General features: G+C 36.3%; 1 protein-coding gene and 1 long non-coding RNA gene across 2 annotated transcripts; one reads left to right on the forward strand and one right to left on the reverse strand.

The window, feature by feature from the left end:
• Positions 1 to 3,440: 3,440 nt before the first annotated feature.
• On the reverse strand, positions 3,441 to 7,898 carry LOC109054987. The gene is made up of 2 exons (XR_002011943.2): positions 4,790 to 7,898; positions 3,441 to 4,621 (listed from the first exon to the last, which is right to left on the reverse strand). It is a non-coding gene; the product is annotated as an uncharacterized LOC109054987 (long non-coding RNA).
• A 6,570-nt stretch (positions 7,899 to 14,468) lies between these two features.
• Positions 14,469 to 21,851, forward strand: LOC109055024 (the record flags this gene model as incomplete). Its single annotated transcript, XM_042730901.1, has 4 exons — positions 14,469 to 14,550; positions 14,800 to 15,099; positions 15,269 to 15,544; positions 21,384 to 21,851. Coding segments are annotated over 4 exons (705 nt in total), but the record flags the coding sequence as incomplete, so codon positions are not given.
• Between the last annotated feature and the right edge of the window lie 514 nt (positions 21,852 to 22,365).

A 22,365-nucleotide genomic window follows, 5' to 3' on the forward strand; every position in this document is an offset into this window, starting at 1 on the left:
TAAACAGTGGAAAATGTTATGGCTTCTACCCATCAATAGTCAATTCAACTTTGTCTCAGGTGTTTTTCCTTAAAGTGACAATTTTATGAATTTGTTAGCTGATATGACCGATGTTTTTTTACAAATAGGTGGATGTTTTTATTTACCAGCGCCATTGTAGACGACATCCTCAAATTTTTTAATGAAAATATTACCTTCAAATGGAGTAGAAACATTTACTTGCTTGCTTGCTTATGTATGTATGTATGTTTGCATGTATGCATTTATGCTGAATGGTATTTTGCCAAACCTGAGAAGAGCAAATCAGCATAGTAGTGTCATGTGACACTGGAGTAATGATGCTTCAACTTTATCATCAGAGGAATAAATTATTCTAACAGTATTTTACTGTATTTTTATTCAGTCTTGGTGAAAACAAGAGACTTCTTTCAAAAACAAACAAACAAAAAACTTATCAACCCATATGTTTAAACGGTAATGTAAGCAGAATAATTTTCACGAGAAATATTACAAAAGCAGAAGACATTTTCATTTTAATCTCATCACTGCCTAGGAAAAACAATTGAGCCATTAATACATTTTTGCTTAAGAGATTTTTTTTTTTACTTCTTGTGGGTTTATCCCTTTTCATGTAAATAAAATTAATTGCTTAAGAGAAAATGAATAAGTCTGCTGTCCTCTGTTTAATGAAACTTGGTGTGGTGCTGTCTGTCTTCCCTGACTCAGAGATGCTGCATCCAACATAAGTGTGTTTGTTTGCATCAGCATGTCTGACTATGTGTGAGTGTGTGTGCGTAAGTGTGCACGCAATAAAGCAGCTGGCCTTAATCATCTCCTCTCCTCGACACGTGAGAACTGGGTGGGTTGGCGTCAGAGAGCTGTTAGGAGATAAAGCCTGATGTCACTGGGAGAGCTCCGTCTTAGCCGCCCCTCCTCCGCCTGATCTGAGGCCACATCAGAGCCAGGCACACTGATGCACAGCAGCAACTACACTTATTATAATAGAAAAGCATCTGTCACATTTCACTGTAGTTAATTATTTGCTACATAGTTGTTTTAATTGAAAAGAAGCCTGTAATTGATCAATAATGCCTCCTTCACTGTGCACCTGTCACTTCCCAAAAAGGGGAATCTCCCTCGATGCTCTGTATAATAAGATTATCAGGACTGGAGTTAAGAGACTTAGCTGTGATGATAAGATTAACAGGGGCTCTGGCCCTTTGGCTCCAATGGTGAGAGTGTCAGTGTAGAGGCCACACACACACACACCTGAGTGCAGATAAACAGGCAGAATGCTATGCTGACGTCACCTGCCAAACACACATACGTGGTAAGCTGAAATATAAATAAGAGACGTAAAAGTCCACGTGTACAAGTGTGTGAAATTTCACTCAACTTGTCAAAAACATATATGGGTCATATTTTGCATACATGCATGTATACATAAATAAATAAGGCTTTTTTAAACTATTAGAATTAATAGTTATATCTAATAAAATGGATAGTTCACACACACAAAAAAAAAAAATAAAAAATTGTCGTAATTTACTAACCCTCATGTCATTCCAAATCTATATTAGCCAATTTATTCTGCAGGAAAGATGATATTTTGAAGAAAAGTGGTAAGAAAAATCATTTTGACTTGAAAAAAAAAATGACTTTAATTGTATAGATAGGCACACACACACACACACAAATGAGACATTTCACAATTTTATTTTATATTATTTTAAATGTTCTATGTTATTTTATATTTCACAGAATAATTAAAGTCATGCAGGTTTTTTAGAATTAGAAAACACATTATTGTAATGAGAATTTGGCAATAAATGTGCTACACTGTCAAACACATATGCCAAAAAAAAAAAATAAAATAAAATAAATAATAATAATAATAATAATAATAATAATAATAAATAAAAATGTTAATGGTCTTCATGCAAAATCTGTTTTTTTTTTATATATATATGTGACCTGAGCATGTTAAAGGGAAATGCACCCACTAAGCTAACCTAACCACAGGATTCAAATGTCAAGTTAAAGAAAGCACAGTGCCCATAGTAAGGTGTTATACATATATTTTTATTCAACTAAACAAGTACACAATCACTAAGTAGAAACAAAAGCAACTGCATTTAGTACAGGTGTGCACAGAAATACAGTTGCTGTTAAAGCAATGGGAAAGAACACAAAAGATAATAGTTCACACTTAAGAAAAAAGAAAGAATGTGAGGAAGCAGCTGGGCATCATTAGCTGTGGGCTGTGGGCTGTGTGGGTTGCTTTGCTGTTAATGACTGCAGCAGTGTAATTAACAGGTTTCGTGGAAGTCACATTTTATCTCAAAATCCAGGTCAAATAATCTGGAAAGGGAAGTCTTTGTTCCTTTATTGAACTGTTAGAAGTCTTACCGAAACTCATGGTTTAAATTTAAGGAACAAGTGTTTGTAGGCATAGCATGTGCAGAGCAGGCGGTGAGTCAAGAAGACTGCATGCTAATATAGCCTTCAAACAAACAGACATGATTCATCTCTGAAGGGACGTGTCTTCATGTCTGCGTAAATGAAATCTGACAGGACTCAGACATCTCAGATCCAGTAGCCCTAAGAACCTACTGAACGTACAACACACAGATGAGCACTAGTCTGCAGATTAATCATAAAGCACATATAAAGAACAAGCGGACAACCTTTTATTCCATTGCAGCAATTTATAAGTTATTTAGCCATATCTTTCTGATGCAGATATTTTTGATCTGTTTTCATGCTGTCTAAGCTACTGGTAATTTTCTGCCAGGAAAACACTGTATGTCTTTCTATGGATTTTTTTTTTTCTTACATTGCATAGACAGCTTCCTTCTGCATTTTCCGAACTGAAATCCTCAACCGAAAACTGCTCTACACAGATAACAGCTTGGTCTGTCATACAAATTGTGTTCCTTATGCAAAGCACAAAGGACTTCTAAGTTAATAACACAATGTAATGTTTTAATAGTCATGAAAATTTACAGTAGGCCTACACACAAATCTTTAGTAAAAATGTCCATCTGAAAATATGCTTTTTTTTAGTAATAAGTACTGACTTTCAAGGTGCATTCAATTCGATCATAAGTGACCTACAAAGTGAACTTCCTAAGTCAGATTCCAATCTGAAGAAAGTGAACATGTTCAATTCTAATAGCATAGGGAGAAAGGGAAGACTGATGCATAACTTTTTATGAAGCGAAGATGGAAATTTATCCACCAGTCATTGCGCATCACTCCAGTACTGCAAGAAGTTTGAATAAAACAATTGCCGTGCAAATGAGTTGAGGCTGTGGCTTTTTAATTGAGTTTAATTAGTCCCATGTTTGGTTTGTACTAGGTTGCTTACAGGATAAACTGTGTGAGATGTGACAGTTACAGTGCATCATATGGTTAAATGAAATAAAATACACATATAATGTAACCAAATTGCATTTATTTGCAACAGAAACGTACCACTTAGTTATCGCTTTCAAATATGCCAATGTATATTAATAAACATGTATGTGTTATATACACATGTACATGAAATCAAAATACTGTATATGGTCATTTATATTACATTTATTTACAGAAGTATATTATGTAATTTTTCCTCAAATTCTCTAATATTCGCAACTTAGTTGTCATGGGTTTTCTGAATGAACGCCTTTTTTCAAGTGAAGTGAACTTCAACAGACATCCTGTGCTTAGGGAGCAATGAATACTGCAAGAACCCTGTTAATCAGAACGCAGCCTTGATGTCGTTTTGTCTGCCATCTTGAATTTACTGCACCTGCTGCAATGCATTTTGGGATTGTCTCATCTGTGAAGTATTCATGCAGCGCTGTCTTTTAATTTGGTAGGCAGTTCAAAAAAACGTACTTTATCAGCATATGAATAATTTTATATCATAACAGTATTTCAAAATATATAAAAACAGCATCAAAAATTTGTACCAGACAACACATTTCTACAGTCATCTGGTACATGCCACCCAGCCTTAAAGTGAACTGCCTGTTAGAGCAGTCTTCATGTCAGGAGCGGGCTTATTTCTTAAAATACTACCTACCTAGGCAGATCACTAGGTTTTGGAAGAGATCCACTATCTTCAATGGGACAGAGGACAAGCCACGCTCTTAAGGCCTTTCATTCTGAGCTCTTGACATAACCTCCTTAATTAAGCTAGTTAAGACCCACCTCAGTCCAATAGAAGCAACAGTTGTGATCAAGTGGCTGCTTTAAATTCACCAAACAGCAATTTGAGTCAGTGAGGCATGAGGACAGGGCTGTGATGTAACCTGTCCTCTTGTGTTTTGGTGCATGACCTGGAGCTGGATTGCTCTGCCACATGTGTTAAACGGCAGTGGAATAAAGTTGTTTTTTGGATTTAGGGACACGATTGCTAACATATCGGTCCGTTATGTTCACCGCGGAATTTCCGGTCTTTCATTCCTGCACAGAGGGAAACGTCTTTCTCTCCTTATTCTCAGGAAGTGTTGTGTAATGTCTGATTAATTTCTCCTTTTCAACCTCTTTCAGTTGGATTTTTCATGTGCTGCACACATGCGGTTTCCCTCTCTCTCTTCCTCCTTTTCTTCCTCTTATCTCTACAATGCACCTGCAAGACAAAGAGACTTTCCATATCGCAGACTGCAAAGAAATGTTATTCCTCCCACTCTTTAATTTCCTTTTCCTCCCCATCTATCTTATCCACATGTGAAAGTACACACACAAAAATGAGCACACTTTTTTATTTTACTCAAAATAATTTTAAAGAAACACTCACAGACGCACAGATGCACGTTCAAGTTGCATCACGGAGGAGGAAATACGTCAGCGCGCTGCTTGAGTAACAAAAGACAGAGCTCATGTAGAAAAGAAATGAGAAAGAGAAACAGGAAAAGGGAACTTTGTCTGAGGTAATCTATCAAAGTAGGTCTCAAGTGGTGGAACACAGGTCTGTTCTGAGGAGAAAAACAGCAGGGAAAATGATACCTAATGCAAATCGTATGTGCACAGAATAGAATAGCAAAAATAAAATGGCTTGTCAAATTTAACAGTGAAGAAAAAGGTTCCCCGTATCTTTTGTTGTTGATATCAAAGACTGTTTCCAATCAAACATTTAACACAAAATTAATCTGGTAAAGCAGCCAAATTAAACAGATGCCATAACATGTGTTATATGCTTTAGTTACCAAAAAGGGTCAAAGAAATTACATACAGTACTGTATTGTAACACTACAATGTTTTTGTGCTATACATTATTAGGGGAAGATCAAAATGATCAGTTTTAGAATTAGCTTATATTAATAATTTTGCACATAGTTTGGGCCTATGCAGTTAAAGTTTTTGTTAAAACAATGCTCAATTGGTACTAAGGGGCCAAAAGTGTGCCAAGAATACATCCCCCACATCATGACAGCAGCAGCAGCTTGAACCGTTGATGGATCCATCCTTTCATGTTGTTTACACCAAAATTTGACCCTACCATCCGAATGCCACAGCAGAAATCGAGACTCATTTGACCAGGCAACCTTTTTCCAATCATCTACTGTATATTTTGGTGAGCCCATGCGATAATATCCTCATTTTCCAGTGTCTAGATGATAAGAATAGTACCCAGTGGTCTTCTGCTGCTGTAGCCCATCTGCTTGAAGTTGGTAAGTATAGAGATGCTCATCTGCAAACATCGGTTGTAACAAGTAGTTATATGATTTACTGTTGTCTTTCTATCAACTCAAACCAGTTTGGTCATTCCCTCTATACCTCTAGTATCAACAAGGCATTTATACCCACAGGACTGCCACTCACTGGATATTTTCTCTTTTTCAGACCATCCTCTGTTAACCCTAGAGATGGTTGTGAGTGAAAATACCAGTTGATCAGAAATACTGTCTGGCACCTACAACCTTGCCATGTTCAAAGTCACCTTTCTGATGCTCGATTTGAACTTGACCATGTCTACATAGGCTACAGGGCTTGTAAGTAGCCATACTGTGCTAGCAGAAAGTACTCATCTACAACCCAAATAAACATCTTCAACAACAAAAACAGCCTCCTACAATTCATTACCAGAACCGCATGTGCTGAATGCAAGGCTCCTGTGAGTGGTGGCGGATGTGTGCTGTGGGTATTTTAAAGAGGTGGCTCACGTATGCGCTGTGCCTTTGCTATCTGTGGTTCACTCATATGACTAAATGCGGACAGCAGCTCGAGCTCTCGACAACACATGAACAAATGTACATACTATTTTAAAGCCAAAGATGTAGGGCTTGCATGTGCCAACACCCACAAGATGAGAAACCATTACACTGTATGATATGACCTGTTTCCAAACAGACAAATTATGAATCATTCTATACAGTATGTGCATGTAAATTTCTCATATAGCTGAAAAACCCAACATGCATTCAGTCAGCTAGTGGTGTAAAAGTGAGCTGTCAGATGCTATCAGAGCTGTCGCACAAAACCAATAGTCAAGCACAAGTGGTCTGAATGATTTCACACAGGAAGTTTGATTCTAATGCACCAAGTCTAAGTGTCTTTTATGGCAACAGATTACCCGTCAAAGATTATTAACATCTTATAAACTGAACTGAAATAATAATCTGCTCAAGGCTGTGCATTATAGTAATTTTACCACAGGTAAGGTGTCTGCTTAGGCACAAACCTAGTGCAGCAGATATAAAATGTTATAAATAAATGCACACTTGTGACAACAAACATTATATTAATTTGTCAAGTTCCTACAATATAAGTATCCTACAAAATTGGCATGAGACAGTGAGGAGACTGAGTGAGTGCATTTGTGTATGTGGTTAAATGAAAATAAAAGTCATTTGATTTGATGTGACATTTGGTTTTGGCATTCGAGTAAAAATTCCATTTATTTTCTTCATAGGAGAATTTTTAACAGTAACTTACAAACTGTTAAGTACATACTGTACACTCTTAAAACTAAAGGTACTTTATTGGAATCTATGGTTCCATGAATATTCTTTAATATCCATGTAACCTTTCCATTTCACAAAGGCTGCTTATAGTGGAAAATTTTCCCACTAGTGGAAAGTGGTTCTTCTATGGCATCACTGCAAAAACTTGCTTTTGTAACCTTAGTTTTTAAAAATGTACTACGAGGTTACTAATTGAAAAGACATGCTTTAATTGAAGCATCCTTGGATTTTCGTTCTCTGCTCCATTAAAGATGGTCTTCCCGGATCCACTTGAATCCAAACACTTGAGTTCCGACCAGTGTCAACTTTCCATTATTCATATCAGTATTTAATTACACACAGCAGTATGACAATATTATTGCCTCTCTTCTTCTTCAGTTGAGTTTGAAGAAATTGAAATCATGTCAGATCAGACTTGAGTCTAATTTTGTCATGTCTGTCTCAAGTCAAGTATTTCTTTTTAAAAATTAATTTATGTACATCAGATTTGAGTAAAAGGGAATCAGGTCAGGTACAGATTTTAGGATCTGAGAAAACCACTAGTTCACTTACACCTTATACATTTTTCACTTTAAATTAAAGTTTGTAATGTTGTGATTCACTTTGTAACTGCTTGGTCTGGTTCATGACTTATCATGCTTAAAGGAAGACTTTTTGATGAGAAAACTTAATGACGGAAACTACTTCTGGAAACAAGGTTGCTGCAAAAAAGTGGATGAGCAGTGTTGCATACTATTATTGCCATCATTTTATAAAGGCAATATGCCACTCAAGGTTATGCATTAAAAGGCTTTGTTTTTGGTAAAAATCAGGGGCATCACTAGGCTGTTTTTCCCTGTGAAATGCTGCTGTTCCCCAGTAAAAATATTACTGAGAAAACCTTGTCTGTAGATTTACACATACCGACGTATTAATAATTTTTTCAGCAATCATGCTGTGTGTTTTCTATTTGCGGTTTAGAATCAGAATGTCAGATTCCTTTGATCTAATCTAATGAGCATGTTTGTAAAAAAAAAAAAAAAAAAAAAAAAAAAAAAAACTGAATCGTTTGCAGCAATTTCGCACATAGATTTATCGTAACATGATATTTTATAAAACAGATAACAAAAGAGCGCTGGATGAGATGGATATTTACCTACAAACCAACCAGCTACAAGTATCTATTGCTTCAATAAGAGCGCAACTAAAACATTATGTTAAATAACACCAACCTTTAATTAATGGTCACATTTATTAGTTTATTATTCATTATAAACAGAACAATCTATTATTTGGCAATGGAGCTGATTCACATCAGAATTTAGAAAATAATTTGTAAATAAAACAAAGATAATGTTAAAGGTTAGTATGTTTTACAAGAAAATACTATTTCGGTGTTTCTACTTTAGAATTTCATGTTTAATGAAATGTTGCTTGCCATTTCTTTGTAATTCTGTGTGAAATTTAATCTCTGAGTGATAACTGTTTCAAAAGAAATCCTACACCATTTTTTCTTCATATCTGTTTAATAGGAAAAACAACATTCAGTGATAATAAAATTAAACATTTAACATACAAAGCAGTCTCTCTCTTACCCCCACACACTCATAAACAAACACACACGCACATGCAAATCACATTTTCTGTGGGCAGAACATCATCTCTGTCCAAAACGCTGTCTCATTCTCATGCTCTCTTCCTCTCTCTCACACACACAGATCCAGCCGTGATGTGAAAAGCATTAGACGTGACAGTTTTCCTGGTATTCTCCCCTGGGCAGACTGAATCTTCACAGTGAAGGCTGGTATAAATATTTAACCCTCCTCCTGATGGGGTCACCCTGTCCAGGGCTGCTGGCTCCTGTCATACACACTTCTTATCTCTCTCACACACACACACACACACACCAGCAAAATGGGTCTGTGACCCAACACCAACCCCAGAGACCTCACACGACAAACGAACACACAAGCGAGCTGATATGTTGACCTAACACCCTCATCTCTCAAACATCTGGACGCACACAGTGCGGTCGCAGTAGGCCGCCCCATCTGATGACACACACACACTGTGACATTTACGCAAGACAGATGAAACACGCACATGCACAGGACCAAGCAGGGAGGCTTATCATGAGCGAAATGAAGCAGTAAGAGACACCATGACAGCACAAGACCTTTTTATTTGTGTCTGTATGTGTGTGCACAATGCGTCACAACCCGATGAGCCATTCCCATGAATGTGGCATGAAAATAATGATGTTCTTGTTAGCCCTTCCTTGAACCTCACTAACCTGACAATTACTGTCTTATCATAAGTCATGAATCACTGTTAAATGGCCAAGAGCTTCTGCACACACACACACGTTGGTTTCTGTGAATTGTGGTGTCTTTCCATAGACTTCTATTACTTTTATACTGACCAAACCATATTTTTTATACCCTAACCCTAACCTTTACAGAAAACCTGTTTGCATGGTAACACTTTCAGATAAACATCATTTAATACTTTTTATATAAAAAAAATTCCCTCGTGGGGACCACAGGCCGGTCCCCACAATGTAGCAAAAACAAGTACATACACACACACACATCTAAATGAGAATAACACATTTACATTATTGTGTTTACATAAAGCCACACTGTAAATGTTTGTGATTTTTACAGTGGAAACCTATTAATTGGTTAACTGTAAGTTACTTTACCATATATCAATACTGTACTACACATACTATAAATGTTTTATGAAGTTTTATTAAGATTATTCTTATTTTTGTTATCAGTAATGTACATTAGAGTGTTAAGTGTTACATTTCCTGTTATTTAATGTTTATTGCATTTTTGTGTGTTTTGTATGTTACCCTGATGGTGTTTTGTGTTTGACCTTGTGCATGTCAATACCATTTTATTTATTTATTTACAGTAAATTTGAATGGCAACCACAGCGATTATACAGAATATTTTAATTAACACCTAATGTTAACTAAATTAACCTTTTTGTTGAATGTGTGTATGAATATGTTTTTTTTTTTTTTAAATGATGCCACTAAATGGGCGGTTGTTACATTTATCTCACTTTAGGGTGTATATTTGCCCCCAAACAAATGAAGTACACACACACACACACACACACAAAACATAATTAACTGTCTAAAACATCAAATCTGCGTTCCACACATACCTTTCAAACCGGACTGGAGCTGAACACTTCAAGTTTTATTTTAACCTCCAGAGACATGGAGACATACACATATACCAGCGTCTGCATTACTGTCACACCTCTGCGTCATCGCCTTTCATCATCCCAGCACTCACAGACCTGACTCATGGATCATGAAAAAATGCGTTTGTAGAGCTCGCATTGAGGCTAGACACACACCTGCTGACGCCAGTTTGAAAGCCTACCACTGCTCTTTCTTTTAAATGGACATTAGGAGGTGAGCCAGTGTCAAGGCGTTTGTATTGATTGCTCTCTTGTGTCACTGTAGGACCTGGTCATTTCTGACGCAACTGCAATGACGGCCACAACCCCCCATGGTCAGTCTGACCGGCCTAGATAAACAGAGACGGGGTAGGAGGGAGAGCTAAAAACAGTGTGATGTTTACCAACTGATAGCGTATGAGCCCACATTCCTCTGGTTAAGATAAGGGCAGAGCTCTGGGAAGCAGACTGGGATCAGAGCCAAGCAGACGGGGGCAGGAAATACAGTGCATTTAGAAAATAATAAAATTGAATACTTTTCACATCTTGCTGTGTTGCAGCCTTAAAATGCTAAAATGCTGAGCTGATGAGTTGAATGAGGAAGACATCCAAAATGTGCAGTGATAGAGGGTCACCAGGACATCAATCTACACTGCATATTCCATAATTATTAAACAAAACCAGATTTGTGATAACTTTCAATTTATTTTAAAGGAAGAACTGAAATATGAAACTGCATAAGTATTCACAACCCAGTTGACATACCTTTAGCAGTTTGGCAACCTCATGTTTTTGGGGGTATGATGGTAATTTTCTTCCATTCCGCTCTGCAGATCCTCTCAAGCTCTGTCAGCCATTTTCAGGTCTCTTCTGAGATGTTTAATTGGGTTCAAATCCAGGCTGGCTCACTCAAGGACATTCACAGAGTTGTCCCTAAGCCACTCTTGTCTTGTCATTTGCTATATGTTTAGGGCCATTGTCCTTTTAGAAGGCAAACCTTCAGCCCAGTCTGAGGTCCTGAGCTCTCTGAACCAGAACAGTCACTGGCATTGAAAACAACCACTACAGCATGATGCTTCCACCATTAAATATGACATTTTTAAGTACAGTATAGGAAAATAATGAAATAGCATTTTTTCTATACTCCAACAAACTTTGTTTTATTGACAAAGAGTAATGTGGTATTTTAGTTTTAACCTTTTAATAAAATTTGATATCATAATCACATATAATATCATAAACCTGGCTTTTAAAAAAAAATCAAAATGCAAATACTGTAAATTGATCTGATCAAAACTTTTGTCAATAACGTTAGGGCATGTTAGTTTCATCATTCTGCAAGCTTAACCAACAAAAATGCTCACAGCTGTGGTTAACAAGACAGGAAGTCAGAATTTTCAAGTGGGAGAAGATTATGAAGTGATAAAAATGATAAAAAATAAGAATGGAGGAGAACAGACAAGGGAAAGAGTACATTTAAACGTGAGAGAAGAGAAGTCTGACCAGCGATTTGCAGCAATGGTGAACAATAAGACACTGATGGTGGTCGTCCTCCTAAGTATATTTGTGGCAGGAAATCAAACAAAAGGTTAGTGTAAATACCTTTAATTGGTAACACTTTATTATAACTTTAATAAATCCTTACAAATCCTTAATTGTCATTAAACTTTCAATATGATAATGCACATTTGATTTTAAAATTATATAGTGACTAAAAAGCTTATTTGTTAATGCACTTTTGAATGCTATGTCTTTAAACTTCAGTTCACATATTACCTAATGCTTATTTACATTTACAAATGCTGTGGAAAAATTAGATTAGTTAGTAATTTTAAACACTTTACAAACTATTAACATATTTTTTTCAGTAACTCATTATCACTTTCTGTAAAGGTCATATATCTGCAGGTCTTTATTTTCTTCTACAATTTTCACATCTTAACGAATCATTGATTAATCCCAATCTAAAGTAAAAACTATTTTTTTTTAATTTGTTTACTATTTGTTTACTAATCATTTAGTAGACTGAAACCATATTCCATGCACTTTTACATTGAATCGAACTACATCGAATACTAAATGTATTTATAATGTATGGCCCACATATTTTAATAGATTGAATAATTCATTTCAAATGTATGGTATTTATCTTCCCAGGTGAAAAAACATGCAGTAAAATGCACTTTATTCAGTACACTTAGTGCACTTCCGTAATGTACTTAAAGTGCTCTATTTTCAACACACTGATGTTGTGCTAATATACTAAAAATTATTCTTTAGTACTTCTTGAGATAATTTTAAGAACATAAGTGTGCTCAAATGTGCTATTTTGGGACACCATGAATATAAACTAAAATGTGCTTTTAACATACTTTCTCTGTAAAAAAAAAAATAATAATAATAATTTACGTAGTTACCAATTTTGGTAGAATTGAAACCATCTTTCATACACTTTTAAATATGCTCATTATACATAGAAAATACACTTATTAATTAATTACAATATAACATATATAATGAATATATACAACATTTATTTATAAATGTATTGCCCATATATTTTTATAGATTAAATCATTTATTTTAAATGTATTGTAATGATGTTGACATTCCCTTTATATGATATAGGCCTATAACTACGTTGAGGCTCCTTCATGCTAAGAGAACAGAAGACATGATTCTTACACAGAGTAAGAAGCAAGCACATTACATAGCGGTGCTGATGAGCCACAGCTGCCATTGATCAGCACACAGATAGAGAGGGAGAGAGAGACAGCGAACCTTCAAACATTGACAATTAGTGCAGCTTAAGCACAGTAACCTACAGGGTTTTACTGTATTTTTCATGAAAATCCAAATAGAATGTAGGCTATATATAAAAAAATTCTATAAAATTGCATGTAAATCGATTAGCACACTTTTATGCGGTGCAGTTATAAAACACTTCTGGTACATTATCTGACTACTGTATTTATATTAAGTGTACTTACAGTAAGTATCACAGTTGGTCAAATTTACTTATAACTATTACATTATTAATATAATTTAAATAAAATCAAGTTAATTTAAACTTAGGATAAAGTGTACTAACAAAGCGATTGTAGCACACTTTTAAGCGATGCAATTATAAAACACTTCTGGCACTTTATGTGACTACACTTAAAATCAGTGTTAGTGCCGATTACTGTATATTAAGTGTACTTAAGTAGCACAGTTGGGAAAATGTACTTATAACTATTACATTACCAATATATTTTAAATGAAATCAATTTAATTTAAACTGATATAAAAGTGTACTAGCATTGAACTAATTTTTAAATCATTAAAAGCACACTTATAAGAAATACACTAATAAGTCATCTATATTTTTTGCAGTAGTATACTTTATTTCAATACACTAAAAATCAATTTAAATCTCAGTATATTTTTAATTAGTGTATTTATAGTGTATAACTTTTACAATTTTATTTAGCACAAAAAATAAAAATGTACTACAAATGTACTTGCTGGTATTTCAATATTTTTTAGTGTATTCAAGTATACTTTTTTCACCTGGGTTTTTATGCGCACTGGACTTTTAGCTTCTGTAACAATGTTTGTGTAAATGGTGGTTAGCTAAATTTAACTAAATGCTTGCTAAAGACACACATTGTAATTTGGGTTTAAAACGTTTTTATTGCCTCAACACTTATATTGGTATACTACTGTATATCATTAAACAGGATATTTCTTTGAAATCACATACCAACATTAGAAAACAAAACACTTTTTCAAGAAAATGCTTGTTCATTTTTCAAAATAATGTAATATAAACAGATTTAACTGTGTTTCCTTATAGTAATCAAACTGACCTCTTTATACTTCGGACCCTTTAATCAACCCTTAAACCTACCCATCCCTAACCTTACTCGTACCACAAAAGTACAGCTGTTAAAACCATTTGTAGATTTTCAAGAAATGCATGATCATATGAATTAAAAGTTTGATGGCATTTGAAAGCATTTTAATTTACATGAAATTATGATCTGATAATCATTAGGCAATGTTTAATAGTAAGTTAATTAGTAGTAAGTTTATTAGTAAACATTAACAAGCACATTATCTCAGGTTTCTAGCTTTTTGAATATATATTAACTAAAGATCTATTAAGCATTATATAATATTTGTTAATGATATATTAATGAAAGTTATCATAAAGTGTTACCCTTGTTTAAATTAGCTAAATCTTCAATATCTCACACTTACATTTGAGTAACAGAAGTTAACTGGAAATCTCACTCAAGTGAATGATTGTGTTTCATTGTGCTGAGCCTCACATTAACCTGTCACTAACACGCTGTGCCACTAACTGTCCTAGGAGATCAAGACCCTGCATCTCAACAGAATAAAGATTCTGCCATTAAACAGCTGACAGGTCAGACAACATACACTTTAATTATGTAAATACACAGCCATTTTTCATGAATAGGGTACAAAATAAGATCAGATTATTTGATTATAAACTATATCAAATATTTTTAACCAGTGGTCAGTGAAAGCAAGTGCTTGACGTTGAGAAACAATTACTGTTTATAGAATTTTATAGAATCACCATTTTACATACATGTTGTAAGCTGCTGCATCTGCCATGCAGAGATAACACCCTGACATGGTTTTCCTGCAGATTTCAAAGAGCAGAACTTTATTCCAGGCAGTGATGTGATTTTACAGTGTGGCAATGCCACTGTTATCAATTGGAATGAATTAATTTATATTGTCTGGAACATCAGCCTGGAAGGCAGAAAATGTTGGCTGGGTTTGTCACCCAAGCTGGACGACACATGTAAAGATGGAAAGAGGCTGTTAAACACCTCAGATGGAGTTTCTTTAGTCATTCCCAAGATTTCAACAAGAGATGAAGGATTTTATTCGTGTGATGTATCATATAAAGCAGGAAGCTATGCTGTAAATGTGTCTGTAAGCGGTGAGTACAAAATATTTATTGTAAAACTATTGAAAAACTGTACTAACCTTTTGTTTGATTTCCTGCCACAAACATCATAGATTAGATATATCTCTCAAACTCCCACTGTGGTCATGAACTACAAAAAAGGAAAAAGAAAAAAAATGTAATTAAAGTTTTTTGTTTTTAGTTACCCAACTTTTCACCAAGCAGAGTGAAAACAATCAAAGGATTGCTGTCTGTCAGGCCAATTACACACAAAAGACAGCACCCACTCTTCACTGGGAACCTGCCTTGAACTTTTCCTCCAGTAACAGTTCTGTAAAGAAGGATGGCAGGTTTTTTACGATGGAGAATCAAGTATATCTGCCGGACAATGTCAACATCAGTGAGCTCATCTGTGTGGCCACATACTCCTCCGAGTCCGGCTCTGTTCAGCACAAGAGCACACTTCATCTTAAACAAAGTGAGTACACTGTATATGAAAAGAAATTGAGAATTGATTTCAATAGTGGATCAGTAGTAAATTACAGTATGTTCCTCTCAAGCTCAGTCAAGTTGGATGGGAACCATTGGTCAAAAGACATCAGCTCTCTCCAGAGATGTTTGACTAGGTTCAGGTTCAGGGTCTGAATACTTATATACTATAAACTAAATTTGCAAATCTGGTTTTTGATTTGCAGTTATGGTGTGTGGAGTGTAGATTGATGTGGGGGAAAAAAATATAATTTCAAAAATTAATATAAGGCTGCAACATAAAATGTGAAAAGTATTCAAGGGTCTGAACTTTCCTAAATGCATGGTAGCACTATCTAGGGTTACTAACTTAAAGCTTATACAGTTTAAGTATTAGTTTAGCCACCAATGATGCTGGAAAAGGCACCAGCAGTGGGAGGAAACCACTGTATGGAGGGAGTGCATGACAGGAGAAGGAATGTCCTTCTTATGGAGCAGTGGCACTGGGCAGCTTTAAAGGGGTCATATGATGTGATTTCAATTTTTCTTTTCTCTTTGGAGTGTTACAAGCTCTAGGTGCGTGAAGAAGATCTGTAAAGCTGCAAAGACTCTGCCACGCCCCCTTAAATGGCTCGTTTAAACACGCCTCCACATCTCTACCTCACTATTCGGAAATATTTGCGTAATGCTGCCCAAATGTTCAGGCAAAGAAAGAAGGCGTGGTTTCAGAACCGCAGTTAGTGTTGAAGCAGCCATGTCAGGGAGATGCTGTGTGCATCTATAGGCGAAAGCAAAAGTAGTTTATTTGGCCTTCCGAAAGTAGATGCATTTAGGAAGCTTTAGAAAGCTTTTAGCTTTAAGATTACTTACAGCAGAACAGCAACGCATTTTATAGATGACCATTTCGTGAACCTAGGAGAGGAGGAAATTCTGACTTTGCTACGACAATCTGGCGCTTCTGAATCAGCTACTGTAAGTATGTTATGTCATTAGTTTAAGTATTTGCTGTTGACTGTTCAAATGCGGAGTTTTGCGTGTCGTGCGTGTGTGTGTGTGTGTGAGAGAGAGGGGGGGTCACACAGTGGAGTCAGCTGTCTTAACCGTCCGTGGCTTGGGAACTGTTAACACATAAGAGCTTCATCACTGTCTGTCACACGACTCTGTTCCCCTTTCAGGCTTGAACTGATGGTAAAACTCTTTACATGAGGGTCTTTACATTTATTTTGAAAGATGAAGCTCGCGATTATGGAAAGGGGAGTTACATCTCCACGGTGGTTGGCCAATCACAATGCACTGGGTCAGTTGGCCAATCAGAGAAGACTGCGCTCGTCAGAAGGAGGGACTTTGTAGAAAATTACGCGTTTGAGAGAGACGGGGCATAGAGGACCTACATCAATGTACAGTATTTGAAAAATAATGTGTTTTTTGAACATTAAAGCATGTCAACATGTTCTGTTACACCAAATACACAAAATAACGATCTTTAAAAAAGCATCATATCACCCCTTTAAAGGGATACTCCATCCCAAAATAAAAATTTTGTCATTAATCACTTATGTCGTTCCAAACCCGTAAAAGCTGCAATGGGCGCATGTTTTGCTCCCAATTATGCCAATTTGTTTTTAGGTTTGTGGGAGGAACGCTATATATTTCCCCAAGATAACCCTTTTAAGGATAAGATCTTGTGGTGGGGTAGATATATTGATGATGTTATTCTGATGTTCTCAGGTTCAGAAAAAGAACTTGTAGACTTTCATGTTTATGTAAACCGTTTAAATGAGAACCTTAAATTTGGTCTGGACTATGACTTACACGCCATAAATTTTCTGGATCTATGGATCTCAAAAGATAATGAGGGATTCTTACACATGTCTATCTTCAGAAAGGCAACAGATCGTAATACCCTATTGCATGCAAATACCTTTCATCCACCATGGCTTATTGATAACATACCCTTTGGACAGATCCAGAGACTAAGGCGTATATGTAACTCAGATCAGGATTTCCAAAATCAATCGATGGATATGCAGCAGCGTTTTCGACAAAGAGGATATCGAACACAAACTCTTGTTCAAGCTCATAATAGAGCACAATCACTTGAAAGGAAGAGTCTGCTTAAGTCTAGACCCAAAAGAGTGTTAACTCAGTAACCCTACTTTGTCACTCATTATAGCAAGGAGGCTGTCCAGATTAAATATATTATTAAGAAAAACTGGACCATTATTGAATGTGACCTGACTTTACAGGAAATATTCATGGAACCCCCTGGGATCAGCTTTAAGAGGGCCCCTACAATTAAAGACAAGTTAGCAAGAAGTTACCTCCCCGCTCCTAAACGTGAAACTTGGCTTCGTCAACCTAAGAGAAACTTTCCTTGTGGTAATTGTAATTATTGTGAGAATATGGCTAAAACTGCTACATTTATGGATGTTTTCAGTAATAAGACTTACACTATTAACAGTTTTATTAATAGCAATACTACCCATGTTGTCTATCGATTAGAGTGAACATGTGTCTGTTTTTATGTAGGCCTTACTAAAAGGAGATTGAGGGACAGGGTAGCTAAGCATAGGTATGCCATCCGGACTGGAAATATGAATTATCCAATGGCCAAACATTATATAGACGCAAAACATGGGAGGGATTCGACCTTACGAGAAGTGGGCATTGAGGCTATTCGCCTTGATGCCAGGTGTGGGGATATAATCAAACGCCTTAAACAGAGGGAGACATATTGGATTTATTCCTCGAAGGCCACTAGTCATCCAGGTGTAGGGACTTCTTTAACTATTTATGTTGTTTTAGAACCATCTTAATTGAGAATTATGATGTGTAACTGGTTTATTGACCTTTGGTGTATATTGTGTGGAGTACACTAGATATTCTCAGTAGTGTCATTCCTGTTCTTCCACTTGGACATGTCTCATTTGGTCCTGTTTGGTTTAACCTCTGGTATCAGACATGATCTGAACTATTGCCTCTAGTGGCAAAGAAATTGTGTTGCAAGTGCCAGAGTGGCACACCTGAAATCAATGCAACTGTAAGTATGGCTTGATTCTGTTTGTTTGCTACCAACACCCTGATGAAGGCCAGTGGGCCGATACGCGTAGGTGTTTTATGCTTTAGCCCTTTTAAATAATAAAGGCTTTTCAACTTTTGCATCCCACTGCGTGCCTGGACCTGGATTTTTTCCTAATTCTTTTTCATGAACAGTTTACCCTTCCATGAGCACCAGAGGATACAAGGGATACCAGCAGCGCTCCAGTTCCCTTTTGTCTACCCGTAAAAGCTTTGTTCGTCTTTCGGAACACAATTTAAGATATTTTGGATGAAAACAGGGAGGCTTGAGACTGTCCCATAGACTGCCAAGTAAACACCACTGTCAAGGTTCAAGAAAGTATGAAAAGCATCATCAGAATACTCCATCTGCCATCAGTGATTCAACCGTAATGTTATGAATGTCGAGAATACTTTTTGTACACGAAGAAAACAAAATAACGACTTTATTCAACAATTCCTCTCCTCTGCGTCTCTCCAAATCAGCATAGCGACATTTTGGCAAATCTGAACAGTATGCAGGTGGCTTACGCTCTTCTGTATCAGCTGTGCCACAAGGATATGTTTTTTATGTGTATTTATGCTTTGGTTTGAAAGAAAACAGCGCATCAGTGCAGCGCGGCTGACACAAAAGTGCGTACGCTGCCTGCGTACTGCTCAGATTCTCCAAAATGGTGCTACGCTGATTTGGAGAGACACAGAGGAGAGGAATTGTTGAATAAAGTCATTATTTTTGTTTGGGGGGTAAGTGATTAATGACAAAATTTTTATTTTGCGGTGGAGTAACCCTTTAAGACCATAAAAAGTAAAAAAAATCATGATTAACTCACCATATGTGGAGAAAATGCTCTGTGTAACAACTTCTCATTTTTTTCTCTGGTGTCATTAAGTACGCAGACTCTCACACACGTATAGTAAAAGGCTACACACACACAACAGCATGTTAAGATACTGTTCATCTAAAGTTGAGCGAATCTAATTGAATGAGGAGCTATGACTGTAGCTTCTGTGTATCATTTACTTTTTGGTAGTTCTTTAAAGGGGTCATATGACATTGCTAAAAAGAACATTATTTTGTGTATTTGCTGTAATGCAATGTGTTTATGCGGTTTAAGGTTCAAAAAACACATAAATGTACAATAATATACATTACTGTTTCTCTTCAATGCCCCACCTTTCTGAAACGTGTCTTTTTACAAGATTTTTACAAAGCTCATCCTTCTGAAAAGCGAGGTGTGCTCTGATTGGCCAGCTATCCAGTGCGTTGTGATTGGCCGAATGCCTCAAGCGTGTGACAGAAATGTTATGCCCCTTGCCATACTGTGATGCCGTGTCCCCCCATGTGATGAAACAAAACCAGTATAAACCATTATAAACAAGGCATTTGCTGCATCCAGTGGGGACATAATTACTGATTATAATGACTTATACTGTGTTTTTATGCGTTGCGTATCGCCCTGCATAAACATGTCTGCATTTGTGATCGGAGAAACGACAAACAACAAGCTCAATTCTACTCCTCAAAACTCGCTTTTGAATCATCAGTGGTAAATTCTTTACATATGTAAATATATTTACAGGCTGCGAGTCAGAAGCACCAGACTGTCCTTGCAAAGTTGTTATTGCCCCACTTTATAGAAACAGACACCAGCATTGTAGGCTACTCTCTAGGGAAACAGTCCTCATCCATAAAACACGCTGCACACATCTGAATATTTATTTTGAACTGTTCCGGAACAGTGTTGTAAATACAACCTAACCATTGATTTCTAGTTGTGTCCTCTTTTGGAAGGCCAAAGTAGTTTTGATTTCCACAACATGGTGGCGGCAGCAACAGCCAAAATCAAAGTTATGCCTTCATTCTTTCCATGAACATTTGTGCGGCATTATGCAAATCTTTCCACATAGTGACATAGAGATGTGGGGGCGTGTTAGAACGAGCCGTTTTAGGGGGCGTGGCAGACTCTTAACTTTTATAAAGAATATCTCTTTGGATTTGAGACTTTAGTCTTTGCAACTTTACAGATCTTCTTTATGCACCAAGAGCTTGTAACACTCCAAAGTGAAAGGAAAAACTGAAATCGCATCAAATGACCCCTTTAAGAAACAACATGTCTGCTTCTTTTGTATGTGTTGCATGCCTGCAATGGTAATAATGAGACTTTCAAGAGTAACATAAGCATGCACAGCTATTCACCCACTCATTGTTTAACAGAAAACTAATTAATAGTTAAAAGGATAGTTCACTCAAAAATTCAAATTCTGTCATTAATTACTCACCCTCACATCATTCCAAACCTGTAAGGCCTTCATTAAACTTCAGAACACAAATTAAGATATTTTTGATGAAATCCGAGAGCTCTCTGACCCTCTGTAGAAAGCAAGGGTACTGCCATGTTCAAGGCACAGGACATCTTTAAAACAGTCCATGTGACATCAGTGATTCAACCATAATTTGTTGAAGCTACAAGAATACTTTTTGTTGCGCAAAAAATAATGACTTTATTCAACAATTCTTTTCCTCCGCATTACCCTAGTGCTATTTTGGAAAGTACACTCTTAATAATAAAGGTGCTTTATAAGGTTCTTCAAGCGATGCCACAGAAGAACCATTTTTAGTTCTACAAAGAATTATTCAGTCAAAGTTTCTTTAAAAGGGGTTTGAAAAAAATATGGGTGAGTAAATTAATGACAGAATTGTTATTTTTGAGTGAACTATCCTTTTAAGTCTTATGAGCTTTCCCCCATTTAAATTATTTTCTCTTTCCCCAAATAATTCTGGGGCCCTATAGGAACTTTTTGTCTCAGAATGAAGGAAGAAACACCCACAAAGAGGTGAAGAAATACGGAGGATAAACAGGATGTGGACAGCAAAATCAGGCATGATAAGAAAGTGAATTGAAGGGGGGTGTTTACCTGACAACTGCTGACATTTTAACAGAGCCTCTGAAGAATTACAGCAAAAGAGGGCATTAGAAAGTTTCCTTTTTTCTTTACTTTGTCTGAATTTAAGATAAAATTAAAATTTTTAATTTGGCCTCTGAGTCAACAAAAAAATAGTTGAAACATTTTGCTTGTGCTATCTTTCTTTTGTATAAATGCAGCTTGAGTTGATATTTTGTTATTTAATGCAATGACATTTGTACAGCTTTAAATGTGGCTTAAGTGTCCAACGGCTTTTGGGGGCAATTGTAAAACTAGCAGTTTAACTGAGATGCATGATAAAACACAGTTTTCCCTTTATTTATGGTAATCTGATGCGATTTCATTATTTGCACTTACGCAATAAATTCCAAAGCCATTATTGTGTGTGTTTGTGAAAGAGAGATTATATCTGTTCAGAGTGAGGTCAGGTAGCAGCATTACTCACCCGGTAGCTCACCATCAGCACTTATTAACTCGTATTGATGAACTCATTCAGGAAGTCACTCAGCAGTCCTAACATTTCAAACCCACTGCCTGAAAACCAATTCAGCTGAGTCTGAACCATGAGCACAATTGCATATTATCCTACAAAACTGAAGTGATTGTGGTATAGTACTTAGTAAAGTGAGCTAGCAATGACTGTAGTCCAGGACAATGTGACTTTCTGGAGGGTCATGAGATTCAACGAAGACAAGCCTAGGTTTGTTTATACTGAAAGGGCCTGAACAATAGGTTTACGTCATGAGAAAGCTGCATTCATTAATTCACAACAGGAACAAATATTCTGAAATCATTTAACAGCATGTTACATATTGAGGTTGTTAAATATTAAGATTTAACAAATACAGT

This window comes from Cyprinus carpio, chromosome B9 (genome assembly GCF_018340385.1).
Source record: "Cyprinus carpio isolate SPL01 chromosome B9, ASM1834038v1, whole genome shotgun sequence".
NCBI lineage: Eukaryota > Metazoa > Chordata > Actinopteri > Cypriniformes > Cyprinidae > Cyprinus > Cyprinus carpio.